This window comes from Manacus candei, unplaced genomic scaffold (assembly GCF_025592945.1).
Source record: "Manacus candei isolate 608988 ecotype Guabito, Panama unplaced genomic scaffold, ASM2559294v1 h1tg000028l, whole genome shotgun sequence".
Classification (NCBI taxonomy): domain Eukaryota; kingdom Metazoa; phylum Chordata; class Aves; order Passeriformes; family Pipridae; genus Manacus; species Manacus candei.
The window spans coordinates 9,688,139-9,703,363 of record NW_026138076.1 but is presented as its reverse complement, the minus strand read 5'-3'; the positions used below and the strand labels follow the sequence as shown (position 1 = coordinate 9,703,363).

At 35.1% G+C, this 15,225-nt stretch overlaps 1 protein-coding gene across 9 annotated transcripts in view; it reads right to left on the bottom strand.

The window, feature by feature from the left end:
- Window positions 1–213: 213 nt before the first annotated feature.
- The window catches only part of DCUN1D4 (defective in cullin neddylation 1 domain containing 4), a 40,593-nt gene continuing 25,581 nt past the window's right edge, over window positions 214–15,225 (bottom strand). For 8 of the 9 annotated variants that reach the window (XM_051790830.1, XM_051790834.1, XM_051790835.1 and 5 more), the window contains 7 exons: window positions 13,464–13,555; window positions 11,138–11,208; window positions 9,480–9,571; window positions 8,613–8,721; window positions 5,230–5,334; window positions 4,691–4,793; window positions 214–4,577 (listed from right to left, as the gene is read on the bottom strand). In XM_051790830.1, coding sequence (XP_051646790.1) covers window positions 4,522–4,577; window positions 4,691–4,793; window positions 5,230–5,334; window positions 8,613–8,721; window positions 9,480–9,571; window positions 11,138–11,208; window positions 13,464–13,555 — 628 coding nt within the window. In that variant the 3' untranslated portion in view covers window positions 214–4,521. Of the gene's footprint in view, window positions 4,578–4,690; window positions 4,794–5,229; window positions 5,335–8,612; window positions 8,722–9,479; window positions 9,572–11,137; window positions 11,209–12,413; window positions 12,541–13,463; window positions 13,556–15,225 lie in introns of those variants that run through there. The other variant, XM_051790832.1, reaches the window with a different exon arrangement.

Sequence of the window (15,225 nt, the reverse complement as noted above, 5' to 3'; positions counted from 1 at the left end):
TTGAAACACAACTTTTTTGAAACACAACTTTTTTGAACGCATACCTTTTCTCAACAGTTTTAAATACTAATTTACCCTGCTATTAGAAGTAAGGGCAACAAGATCTTACACACAAGTTCTCTGCTACTAAATAATAAAGGTTGCTCAATGACATGATGCATGTTCAGATATGAGAATTTCTGAAGTACGAATCACAGAAAAATCTGAAATCAGTTGCTGAAACCAACACGAATACTTTTTATTTGTGGGATGCCATTTTACATCAACACCAGCAAGGGACCTAAAAATCAACTGAATGAACTCATGTTAAGTGGCATAATAGTATTTTCATCAGATTGCGAGTCACAGGAGTGTAGCACATCTCATTTATGTAGTATCCAAATAACTAAGACGTAAAGCATTCACAGTTACAGGTTAACTGCTGTTCCTGCAACAGCAGTATGGGTAGGTACTATTTTGTGACAACACACGTACACGTGCACACATACACACAAAGAGGGGGATGGATTTAAAAAATAAAAACAAACAAAAAAATATCAAGCTGAGGTTTGGGTTCAATTACAGAAAACAAACTATTTAGTTTGTGGATAGATTCTGTACACTTTTACAACAATATGAAAGGACAAAATATAAGGCCTAGAAAGAGGTATTTTAGCAGTTATAATTAAAACCAGGGCACAAGCTAACCTTTAAAGCTGTCTATATGAATTCCAAGAGTATTAAACAATTTGTTAGACTTGTGATCAAGGGTCAACAGAAATCTGGGAAAAGCTTAACACAACTGAAGTACATTTCTTGCCCTTCAAAAAAAGTAACTTGGGAACATTAACCAAGTAGCAATAACCTATAACTGATTTTGATTGTGTGAGCATATTTGTGGTGAAATAAAATGCATGTCTTTGTGGTGAAATGGAAGAAAAGCCTCTACAATATTAGAAAAGGTTACACAAAGATAACTCAAGTATTAATTGTAGCTTAAAGACAACTGTAAACAGGCTTTAACTGAAAACTCAAGTACATAGAGGATTTTAATATACTCCACACTCTTCAGTTTGCTTTCCTTCAAAAAGATAAAAAGTCAAAAAACAACAGTAACACAGAATTATATTAATATTTTAAATACATAATATCACTTCATTGTAGAAGGAAATTTGATTTGTGGAATGTTTTGGTTACTAATATTAATAGAATCTTTTAGGTTGAAAAAGATCCTTAAGATTGAGTCCAAAGGGCTCCAAAAGTTTGTCATCTATCAAAGAATGTCAGTTGCTACAGTCTCTAGATGCTGTTTTCCTTTCACTAACTGTCTTTCCAATTTACATCTCCTAAATACCAAAAATGAATTGTACATTGATCATCAAGTTTCTGCTGAAAGTACAGTAATGGCACCTCAGAAAGATTAGCATATGACCTATGACACTTCCTCAGGAATGACCTCTCAGTGTCTTATCCAAGAAGTCAGCATATTCTGTACATTACTTTTCAAAAGGGGCAAAAAACCCACCAAACCACAACAACAAAAACCCCCTATCTACATCAACTATTTCATGGCATAATTAACAAAAAACAAAATGCCGAACTTGTACTAAATGCAAGTTTAACTGAGTAGGTTAACTAACTTTCCACAATTATTTAAAAATGAGAGGGAATTTCTCCAAAGTACAGGAGCAGGCAATGTTCAGATCCTCTGCTTACCTGCACATATATCAAAATGAGAAAAACGGATAATACAGGGAAGCTCATCGAGCCATGCAGGTCCATTTTAGTCTGTCTGTTCACCATAACTGTCAGCAAAGCTGTTTACTATCTGCAACTGAATCTGTGCTTTACTTCATGAAGATGCATGTTTATAAACCTGCTGAAGGCTACAGATTCACCCTGTTTGCAAGTGGAAGAAAAAAATTTGCAGCATCTATCTGATTCACTTCCAAACAAATCCTTCCTTTCCATCACTTCCAATTACTTTTACCCAAATTAAGAAAACAAGTTTGTTTACTTATACAGCATGAGTACCTCCTGAGGTTTCTTTTCCTCTGTTTTCTCTGCTTTCAATTAAATTTTGTATTCTGATAAACATTAACAAAACTTGGAAAAAAAGGACCTGGTTGAGCTGTACAGATTTCTGTTGACCCTGTTATATGAAAGCTATACCTGTAACAGTAATAGATTAGATGTGTCTTTGGCTCTTGCTTCCATTATTGGAAGCTCAACTAATTGTGACATACAAAATCTTTTATGCAAACTTGTATTTGTTGCAGGATTCATGCCAATTTGTGCTGATCAGTTTTCCAGAGTCAGTAACTAGCTTAATGTTTAAGAGCAATTACACTATTTCACTTAAAATCTTGGCAATCACAATTTAGCCTAATGTTAAAAGTTATATTGCTTCTAAATTCATTCTTTTAAGAACTAAACCAGCATCTCCACTGATACTTCCTCATGGTTATACTATGGTAATAAACATATTTACAACAGAAGTCTTAGTAAAATGTGTGTTTTTGTAAGAGGCTTATTGTAAACATTAAATACCACACTCCACTCAATTAATTTTTTGTGCAAACTGGCATCAAACATGGAATTAAGGTATGCATATTAGTAAATGAGAAAGCACTGACTGTGTATGTTTTACCACTACTAACCTTAAAGAGTGCTATTAAGTGTCATGGAAATACGAACAGAATTGTTTCATGGGAAAGGTAGTATTTTCTTCTTCGCATCATGAAATTCCAGGTTTTGTATATGCATACATATTGTATACTTATTTATATACAAATATACACAAACAGACACAAACGATTTTTGTCTTTGGCAGCTGAGTTTGAAAAACCAACGACAACAACAAACAGATCTGAACACAACTGACCACCTGTAGCACCACAATTACAACCTCCTGGTCCAGGGCAGCAAACTAATGTGCTTTTGCTAAACTGGGCTTAATCCTGAAAGGAGTCAAGTTCATGACAGTTGTTCCTGACTTGATGGCAAGAATAAAACCTTCAACACAGATGAAAATTTCACATTCAACCTAAAATGCTTCCTTCCTCTTCCCTTGGATTGCATTCTAGGGAGATAACAAAACTGTCAATACCTTGGAAAATATTTCTACAGAAAAGTAATGTTATTCTTTGTTCCAAAACATCCACTGGCCCTTTGTTGTTAAATGCTCCGTGAATCAATATGGAACATTTTAATAAATCCTTAGAGATCAAAGTTTAATAGCACCGGATACTTCAAGGACCTATTTATAAAAATCAACACTCATTACTTAATAAAGAAGGGTAAGGCAAAGACAATGTGACAAAATTACAGAACTTAAACATCATTCCATTCACCCATTTTTCCCCAAAAGAATCACTAGAACCATCCTATGCAGATAAAGAAATGAGTGAAATAGGCAGTGATCCCTACTAAAAAGTACTGTCATTTAATGCTGGTGTTTAAAATGCCCATTGCCTGCAATGGACATTCTGCCAGGAAACTAATCCCCAGCATGAAAGAAAAAGTAATGTTTTGACTATTCAAGATCATATTTTTTCCAATATCATATTTTTAATTACTTAGAAACATGAAGTTAGAGGCCCTTGGAAAGACTAAAGTTACAAACAAAAAAAAAAACCCAAATCTTTATTATCTATATGCTAGGGGTAAGCATACTTCATTACCCAAACCACGAATTTCAGCTAGAACTTTCTATTTCACTAGATCAGAACCTAGACCAAACACTCTTGGTACACCAAAAATTAAAAGGAGTATGCCAAAGGCAATTTACAAAAGTCTAAAACCCATTTTTAAAAGGTACTTTAATTTGTTCATTTGTACCTGTAATGACTACTGCAGTTTTAACATTAAAAAGTCAGTACTTTCTTCTTCAAATGGAAATCATCTGTGGCATGTACAACTATTATAGTGTTTTAATATTTATATGCATATTTATATTTTAAGACACCAATGTTTCATTCCTATAAAGCGTTAGGTCAGGTTTGGCTAATTCCGGTGAAGAAAGTCACAGCATGTCTTCTCTCAGAAACTGGCATCTCAAATAGTAACATCGAAATCGACAATAGTTCTTCACATAACTATGTCCAAGCAGTCTGAAATGCTACAATTGAGACCAAAAGAAAAACAAAATAACTAAAGTTTCAACAGACATGTAAGTGTTGACTAGAAATATGCCACAAAATTATTTTACAATACATTTCTGCAGAAATAATCCCTAGGTGAAGCTTTTTTTTATACACATATACAAAATTTAGACAGCAATATACACATCATCACAGTGAAGACGCTGGCAAGTTCACCAATCTGTAGTGTAAATACAAAATGCAAAGCAGCCTTCAAAGAGAACAATGCTAAAGAGCAAGCATAGCTAGCTTGTTAAATAGCAAACATCAAAAGTTCCCTGTCAAAGGGACGCAGTGCAAGAAAAGCAGCATGCACTTTGATACAAATAGCAGTTTATGGCTAATGGTTGACATAACTGTGGTAACAGTGATTCTTGAGTAGCTGTGCATAGTTAAACTCCTATGTCATCTGTTTTCCTTTATACCATTCCACAAACTCATCCAACAGCACTGGCCCTGTAGAGAGATCACATAACTGTATTTTACAAAGTTTCGTAAAAGCACACAGAATGATTATTAAGCTCAAAGAAATAAATTATTTTAGAGCACCAACACATGGTAGTACTTACAGGCTCCATCTTCATCATAGTTACTGAGGTCAAGGTTAATTGTTCTGCTGAATTCAAGAACGTTACACCATTGGTCCTTATTGATAACTTTGTATTTTGATTGCTGCTTGAGGCAAGAAACAGAAGTTACTAAAACATATTTTCAACTGTCTCAAACTCAGATTTTCTTAAAGAAAATTTAAACCTTGTAATGCATTATTATTTTAATCGGTATGTCATCTAAAACTAAAGAGTAAAGAAACCACCAAGTAGTCAAACTACTGTTGAATAATTCATGTTTTTGATTAAGACATCTTTTAGTGGTCAAAAATACAGCAATAAAATGCAAGTACAAAAGCAAATTAAAGATTTTCTATACTTTGCCCTGCATTAAAAAAGGGATTTGGGTAAAAGGAACCAGTTATAAGTGCTGCTTTGGTGGTTACTATATTCTAAATCATAACACAGAATTCTCAGCTATTTTCATTCTACCTCTAGTTAAAAGTATCAGAGAAGACAAATCAAAAAAAAAACAACTAATTCTGTTTCCAACTCCATACCTCTAGAAACTGATGAAATACTGGAAAAAGGGACCATGTTTTTCCTAAAAGAAGGCCCAACATACATTTGGCAGTATTGATATCTAGGCTGCGCTGATCCTTTTCCTGCATGAAAAGAAAGGAAAAAGCGCATGATTCCAGGATTTTTCACTTCCCCCACACCTCACCCATATACAAAATAAATTAACAAATAAATAATATATAGCAGTATATAGCAGTGTTTTTAAATAAAACACAACCTCCCAGTAAAACTTCCTTCCTAATAGCTAACAGTCTGCTATACAGAGATGTTGCTTTCCATAGACGTTCCCAAAAAAACATCACCACTCATGCAGATGAGGCATACACTCCCGTTTCTGACTTCAGACCTCACCAGAAAGCAATGGTCATTAGATCCACACTCATATTTGTACATAGGCCTCTGCACAGCCACACATCTCAAAATAGCATTGCTGTATGTATTTTCCACAGTATTATTACAGCTACATGGACTGTCAATAGATAGTCAGTGCTACTTGACAGTTGCTTAAGAATGCAAGAGTAAGCCAAGGAGGATGTTTATTCTGTTATTCTGACTGCATGAAATTCACATGAAATTAATTATCAAATGAGAAGAACATAATACACATTGAGGCTCCTCTCAGAACTGTCCCAGTTTTAGTTCAACATAGCAGTAGTACATTAAGGCTTAGGTAATTTGTTTCTGCTAAGAAAAATCAATAGCATCTGTACTCAACAGGTTTGTTACATCTAATCAGTGGCAAAGTTAATATATTTGATAACACAACTTCTGCACATCTCAAAAGTAACATGTGTACACCTAAGATTCAATTTTGTTATTTTAAGTAGTTTATCCATCTTCATTTGTTGTCTTGAAATTAAACAAATTTTGGTGAGAGACAGGATGTAACCCCCTGCCCTTTTATTCCTCGATTATAGCACTGATCTACAAATCAGAAGTTAAAGAAATTCCAAAAAAATAAAGTTCCATATTAGCGCTACTGAAGACCCTGATTTCTCTATATGTACACTCACGATTGCAGACTGCAAAGTCTAAATTACCAAAAAAACAGGGATATCACAGAATGGGTAACTGGAAGGGATCACAGTGGGTAATCTAGCCCAACCTCCTTGCTCAGCAGGGTCATCCTAGAGTACACTGCATTGCATCCAGAGGGTTCTTGAATATCACCAGTGAAGGAGATTCCCCAACCTCTCTGGGCAACCTGTTCCAGTTCTCAGTCACCCACACAGTAAAGAAGTTCTTTCTCATGTTCAGGTGGAACTTCCTGTGCATCAGTTTCTGCCCATTGCTTCATGTCCTACTGCTTGGCTCCACTGAGAACACCCTGGCTCCATCCTCTTGAGACCCTCCCTTCAGATACTGATAGACATTGATGAGGTCCCCTCTCAGTCATCTCTTCTCAAGCCTGAACAGGCCCAGCTCCCTCAGTCTGTCTTTTTACGAGAGATGGTCCAGTCCCTTAACTACCTTTGTCACTCTCCACTGGACCTGCTCCAGGAGCTTCATGTTTCCCCTGTCCTGAGAAGTCCAGAACTGGACACAGCACTCCAGGGTGTGGCCTCACTAGGGCTGAGTAAAGGGCCAGGATTACCTCCCTTGACCTGCTGACAAAGCTCTTCCTAATGCATCCCAGGATCCCATTGGCCTTCTTGGCCACAAGAGCACACTGTTGGCTCATGGACAGCTTGTAGTCCACCAGGACACATCCCATATAGAGACATTCAGGATACTGAGAGTGTCAGACGACAGAACATTAAAAGAGAGAGCTACCCAAGACAAAGGAAATTGAGCCCTATGCCTAACCTGTACAAATGCAGCTGTATGTATTCTAGAATACACATCTTTATTAAAAAAAAAAACAACAAGCTCAAATCAAAACTGACTTGTCTTTTATCATGTAAGAAGGATGTGGTAGAGCAAGATCCCAGTTCTCAGACAACAAATGAATGCTTTAGTCACAAGGTCTCATTTCATACAAAACACTCCTCAATTCTTAAACTGTGTAGACAGAATTTAATGCATATTTGTTTTGAAAAAAGAGTGGGGAGACTAACAACTCTGAAAACCTGAGAAGCTGTTTTACATTCTGGGCACTAAATCCAAGAGGGACTTAGAGAAAAAAAATTAAATTCCAGGATGAACAAAGCTTTTCAATTAGTAACAAAGCTGAAAAACAAACCTGCAACGGCATTTTTGTATTATGACATGAAATCACAGAATCTGTGTCTCAACGTTTAAATTCTTTTTCAAGGTCACTACCATCGGTTCTTGAAAAAAACTTCTTGAAAAAAACTCACCCACTATTCTCCTTTTAAGTTTCTGCACTTACTTTTGACAGGCCATTGGTTGGCACAGGTTTACTCTCTATCCCAAATATTTCATCAGTATCTTGTACTTCTTTGGCAATGTCTTTGCATTTTACACTGAGCAAAACTGGCAGAATCAATCTTCATACAGCAAAGGAAGAATTAAGAGGTTGATACACCTTTTTTTTTCCTCTCATGCTAATATCATTCATTTTCTCACATTCAGCTCTAAGTTTCCTTGTCTAAAAGTGAACTACTGTAAATCTCTGCATGCTGATATGCAGAAAGCACTGCTATATCAAAAATCTGAGCTGCTTAGGACAGACTTTATCAGAACTGCTATCACTTCGATTTCTTCTTAATTTTCCTATGCTCCTTTTTTTTGCTGTATATTTTCTTGATACACTTAGTTCTTTTGCACTGAAGTTTGAGCTTCAGTTTTGCCTTTTTATGTAAAATCTTCTGTACATTCCATCATGGTAGCAAGATGGATGTACAAATTCTATTTCAAAATGTTAATTTAGAAAATTAAAGTTCTCTTACTGCTTTCTTTAAGTAGAAATAGTCTTATGTCTACTATGGGTTCCATTACAGATACAATTTTATCATTGTATACATATTTTATAATGTTTTTCTAAAAACATTTATAATGTTTTTACATTGTATCATACCCAGCTTTTATCACGTTAGCCATTTTTACCACCTACTGAAATGCCTGATGTGTCTTCCTGTTTCACCAAATTCAAAGTGTAAGAGGAAAAACCACAGTAATTATAAAGCCAGAGGGAGTAAGAGGCAAAGCTCCAATGTGCAACTGAATCAGGCCTAAATGGCTTCCCTAAAGTCATAACATCACCACTAAACATCACACATCCTATATAGGTTTCTTTTTCAGTTATGGCATCTTGCATATTTCATTTTAGAACATAACAGTTCCATTTGTCAGAAGCTATCTTGAGCATTACCTTAAGAGAAACATACTTAGAAGTGTACAGTCTTTTAACTATTATTTATGAAAGTAAAGGTTTTAATTTCAGATGCACAGTACTTACCCGTGCAAAGTCAAATGCATATCTATAAATAAGTTTAAAATTGGTAGGCTCATTTAATAAAGATCTCAAGTAATCCAGAGAATTTCTCAATTTTTCTGTAGTATCACATCTACAAGACAAACACAAAGTGAATTTAGAGTCTGAATTCTTATATGGATGCCTGATGTCTTAGGAAACAATCTCTAACATATCCCCATCAACCTGTTCAAAACACATCACTCTGTACAGAGGTACATTTATGAGTTTGCATACAATGACTTACTAAACCCACAGAGTGAAACAAAGCAGCAAAGTCTTACACCGGGACTCTGATAAAAAATTGACTGGTTTTGTAGAAAACGCACTCTCCAACAAATTAAACTAAGAGCTTGTCTAAGCATGGCAAACAACCAGTAAACCACAGCAGTGAAAAAATTCTTCTACAGTCTTGCTGAAACTATAGAACTTCCTACACAGGTTTTTTTTTCCAGTCTGTTCTGGAAGATAAATCAAAACACAGTTCTTTGTTTCCTCTAATTCTCTATGAAACATGTGATTATTCAGCTACATTTATTTTAATTATGCCATGAAGATAAGCTCTCAACTCAATATCTAAAAGACAGGTCCAATCCAGTGACTTTGGAGAAGAAACAGCACCAAACCTCATGACATTTCTGTATCCTTGAGATTGCAGACATTTTAATCCAACTGTATTTAAATGTGTTTCTCTAAGTGACTATATCACCATGAATCAGACCAAAAATATATGACTTCTACTCCACAGCAGAGCTCTCTAATGTTTTGACTCATAACACCTACAGCAAAGTGTTTTTTTCTAAAAGCCTGTGTTTACTATAACAAACTTAAGAGAATTTTCAAAGCACTTACTGTAGTGATGTCATTCCTTTTAACCATTCTTGTAATGTAAAGTAGCCCATGTTTTGTGCATCCAACTTCCATGCTAGCACGAGCATAACTACCTGAGTTAGAAAGAAAAAAACAGAGGCTGAAAAGAGTTAACAAAAACTACATTTTTTAAATAATCACTTTTTATTAGGCTAAAAATGCTTTACTTGTATAAATGGGAAGTTCAGATTTTTGCTACACTACTTTAGAAGTTAAAAAAACCCTGAAAGTAACAAACCTGCACATAATCCAAAATAAGAGAAGGTAACGGTGCAAATATGTAAACATCCACCTGAGTTACCAGTAGGGACTTCAAGCGAGCTTGTACAGTCATTTAGTGACCCATACAGTGAGGAAGATGAGTTGGTGCAAAAAGTACAGAAAAGGTTTCCCAAAACAACTACAGAATTTCAGTACCAATTTGACAAGTTACATCCGACATTTGTTAAACTTTCATCTGCATGAACATCAGTTGCAATCCACAAGCTCTGAAATCCAAGTATTCTAAAGCTAATAAAGACCCCACAACACAAGCAGATGTTAAGTAAAGCCAGGTGAACTAACATTAACGCACATCAAAACAGAAGCTGATACATAAATACTGCAGTTTTGCCCAAAAGGAACCAGTCTTTTTACATCGCACACAGAAGACCAAAGCAATAAAGATTTTAGATAAAGTGATATCATAAGATTATTATTATCTTACTCATGAAGTTAAGAAGCCACTTTTGACAATACAATAAAATCTGGCAGGGCAACTGACCCTGCAGACTGGAAGAAAAAAAAAATAATCAAGTAATTTAAATTTGCAACTCAGTCATTAACTAGCTAATGTTAGTGCAGCAGCTCTATACAGTTTTTAACATGAAATCAGAATACCAGCTTATATACTCAAATGTCAGGATAAATCACAACATTTATTATAGTAATAAACACTGAAATTAGCAAATTACGTTTAATTTGTCCAGTAAATCTTTCAAAGCCACAATTCTCATTTTACGTAGAAGATGCTTCATGAATTCTACATAAGATGGGACTTGCAAATACATTTAAAGAGCAAAAATTAGGCACTGTGAAAAAGCCTGTGAGAGGTACAACTATTCTTTTTTAGATTTTATTTACTTATATAAATATACACACACATATAAAATACATGTATGTAATTATGTATATTCTATATTTATGTTTTGAAATGGTATAATGGGAGTGCCCCTAATGCTCACAATATTTGAAATCCCTTTCTCTCCTAGAAAATCCAAAGAAAATATGACTTGTTGTTTTGCAGTTGCTGTACTAAACCTTGAATGTTAACTCATCAATTCAGAAAAGACAACCATCAGCTTTTTTTTTCCTTAATCCTTTCCCGGGGGGGGTGGGGGGGGGGGCAGTGGAGTGGTGGTGGTCAAGTGAAAGGTGGCAGCAAAGACAAATCAAGTTTTACAGGTTGATAGTTTGCAGTTTAAATAAAGGCAAGTTGTTCCCAAACGTGTTTCCAAACTTCCCTTGTTTGTATTTCTTGAATTTCTTTAAAAACTCAAGATTTTTTTAATTTTTGATGGAAAAATAAGAGCTATAAGACTGGATCATGTATAGCAGATTAGGCATCTTTTAAATGGACTCTGAATGGACTCCGAACTTACATTTTCTGGTTCAACTCCAATGTCTTCACAAAATTTCTCCATACCTTCTGGCCCTACAATGTCATCAGTGCCTGCAAACAAAATGCATTTTACTTATCTTTAAAAATTAAAATAGGGTGACATTTACCGACAAGAGAAATGCAATCACACAGCACAACTTAACTTTCAAACAGTTTGTTTGTTCTGACATGCAATAAATATTTCCACACTTACTATCAGACTTGGATACATTTAAACCTTTATCTCACCTTTGGAAACAGGGAAACTGTAAAACACTTTATATTCCTGACAATTATTCTACAATTATTCTGATATAATCTTGGAAGTGTAAATGAATAAGATTTTCAATAATGTACTTAAGACTAGTAAAACATGCATATAATATTACCACACTTAAATAAGTGGACAATGGTTAGTGAAACTAATTTCTTGGTTTGAATCTCTTATTTTATCATAAGATCATATCACATAAAAACATGATGTATAGCTATACAGGATACAGGACACTGTCATTCCCAAAATCTCATTCCTTATTGTCTCATATAGTATCTTTATATAATGTTATCTAGAAAAAACAGCCCAAACCAAAAAATGCATGCTCCTGTTTATTCATATTGCTATACCATGGCCACACACTATCTGAATAATACTAACTGCAGCAGGAAGACAAATTACACCTATTTCTTTGCATACTTAAAAGGAAAAAATAATAATAAAAGAAAAAACATAAATGCTACTAAAATGCATTACTAATAAAACTTGCTCTTAAATCAAGATACTTGTCATTTTCATAATACTGAAAAAATTATACAGGCATTAAGAATTGTCCTGTGCAATTTTACTTTCAAATACATTTTATTTGAACGTTTTGTTAGAATTTTTACTCATGGTAAAAGGGCTCATTTTTAAAAAAAAATTACAAGCTGAAATGCCTACTTTCATCCAATATAAAGATCACATGTGTGAGAAGAAGAGGCTTTATAAAGGGAAGATCAATCTGTGTTTTATTATTAGGTGACCCACTATTCTAGAAATAACAAGGTTTAATTATATCTTTTCCCATCTTCTCATGACAGACTCTCAGTTCTCAGAGTGTACACAAGTCTTTTTAAAGACTCATTCTGTAATGCAAAAACACACCAAGGGGAGAAAAACAAATGCAGTGTCAACCGTCTGCATACATAAAGGAGAAGACTCATGAAGCAAGAACACGAGAGATTATTCCTTGAAAATTCAGTTTTTAGAATGTTACTCAATACTGTAAACAGAATCGTACTCTCCACTTTTCTCTGTTTTATCTTGGTGTGTGCATCCAATGGAAACCCCAAAGTTCTTTCACATACAGCCTTCCTTTCATCCTTTCTTTCCATGAAAGTCTTGACAAAAATGAGTCATGCCTGTTGCTAGAGCGAAAAAATAAATCAAGCTGGTCAGAAAGGCAGAGAATCTAACAGGTTAGATTTGGCTTGAATTTGTCTGAATCTCCTCTCACAGACTGCCACAGACAAGTGAGATCTCAAAGTATTTAATTTCATTTATATAATTTTATTAGAAGGAAAAAAATGCTTTATTACACAGATTAAGTCACTCTTCATTATGCTTAAGAAGCAGACAAAACAGAACAAACTGTGAGCCACATTATCCAAGACTGCACCAGAAAACTGCAAGATGATGTTATTTTTTTTGTTAAACAACTGTTTCACTTCCTTTAGGTCTTTACAGTCATAAGATCATTTCCCCCCACACTTCAAGTTCTCCCTTTCAGAAAAACACATGTAAAAAATGAATACAACAACCAACTTCACTATTAATGGATAACCTTTTGTAACTACAGATAATTAACAATCCTAGAAGTAATGCCAGGAGAAAGTCCCTCACAAGAGCATAAATAAATAATTCAGCCTACCTTCCCTATATATTGTGAGGGAAAACTCTGTGATAAAACTACTATGGGATACTTGAATTCATTCATTTTTTTGCTTGAAACTCTAAGTAAATTCAGCAGGAACAAAACAAATGTTAATACCTCCCTCACCTTTTGTTTTTTTAATTAAAGACACACAACTTCACCTGAAGCATAACTCTGAAGCATAATTCTATTCAGCACTAACATGGCACCTTCTGTATTTTTTTTATAGAATAGAGATAGACAAAATTGCACCTTGAACTCTTCAGCTTCACACTGCACAGAATATAAGAAAAGTTTCTTTGACACTTTTACAAAAAAGCCTCTATATTCAGTCTTTGGAAAGTTCAGTTAATGCAATTTTTGCATTCCAATATAAATTAAATTTTTATTAGTAGGAAATTTAAATTTCACACTTACCTGCATATTCATAGAACCATTCTAAGCATCTCTTACTTGAAAAAACTTCTTCCTCTGCTTTTATTCTAGTCGAATCATATTTTCTATACATACTTAGAGAAAAAAGAGAAATAAGTAATTAATTCATCAACTTTTCTTTAAAGCAGTCTTTTAGACAATAGCACTGTAAGCAGAAATGTTTTTCCTTTAATGAATCAGTTTCCTCAACATTCTGCCCTCATGTCCAGCCACCTGGATAACAGAATAAGAATCACTGACCCTAAATACTGTGTGTGCACAGTCTGTCACAATTCAACTGATTTATAACATTATCCACATACATGACCTTCCCCTACAACAAATATAGGTTAGCTCAAATTCAACCTCAAACTGTTCTGTGTAAGTTCAAGTAAGGCTTGTACCTCACACCATCAGTTACCACAATGAACTGATGGGCTGCAACCTAGCTGTGGGTTTAAAGCCAGAATAATTCCATGTCACAGCCAACACAGTCCTACCTCTAGATGCATACACACTTTGTGCACTTTGAATTATTAACTAAAGAGAACTGTGCTCTTTTTGCCACCTCAAAAAGTCCTATCAAAGGCATAAAGGCCAACACAGACATGACTCACACTTATTCTAAAGCCAGGAAGATGGTAACACAAAAAAACCACAGAGAAAAGGTTCCAAATCCTCAATGACAATAACTCAAGGAACCTCATTCATCACGAGGTAAAGAGTCATCTGAAAAGCTAGCCCCTGGAGATTGCCAGCAGGGATCTTCTCCTTTGACAAAAAGCATAAGGAATTTTAACTACGCTAAGGAAATGAATTTAACATCTGAAACACCTGAAGCACAGAAGCCATGGTAGAAGTTGGTAAGTTACTCTACCCTGTTTAGACTTTTCTGAAACAGAGACCATATCATTTGTGCCTGCTAGAGGAAAGAAACTTAGCAATCCAAGTAGTTGTCCATTGGTGTACATTCATTCTCTGACTCATTTCCGCCACTCTGCAGCAGCTTGGGCTGAAAGGCTGAAAAGAGCAACAAATAAATGGCTTAGTCTAGAGGAGGTAGCCAAGAACAGCTCTGTAAGTGTTCCAAGCACGCAGACCTTCCTCTTATAATATCAAAGCCTGCTGGGGAAGGACACCAAAGTGGATGATTGGTCCAAGGAGAATCCTGAAACTCCTTGATGAAATTAATTTGGACTTGATTTCATCACTGTTTTGTCCTTCGAGAAAGACATGTAAAAGACATCTAGACTCATGAGCCTAGAGTACACTGATCCCACTACCTTCCACCTAGCTCAGCTGTCAGCTGTGAGGAACTGTAGCTAGAAGTTAATGGCACACAGATCATCCTAGCAGGAATTCAAAGAACTATTTCATGTTTATTGCCATAGTTCCTTTAATGCAGCTTACCTCAAGAAAAGTAATAGTAGTCAGTACAAAATTATAAACTGCTAAGTGGAAAACAAACACAAATGAGGCTCTTAGGAAATTTCAAGATGGAAAGAAAAACTGACACTGTACTGAAACACACTGATCTGCAACCAACTGGAATACCGTATAGAAATGCCAGCAATACAAGTCTCAAACACATATATTAATATATGAACAATTTTAGGATGGGTTATTTTCATTTTGAAATCACTTTTTTTTCCATTTGAATTACCTACTTTGTATAGGCCTTACCGCAGTTGCAAAGGGAAAAGGCCGACAGCACTGTCCAGTAAGTAAAGAACTAATCCAGAAGGTTTAAGTCTGAGTTGGAACA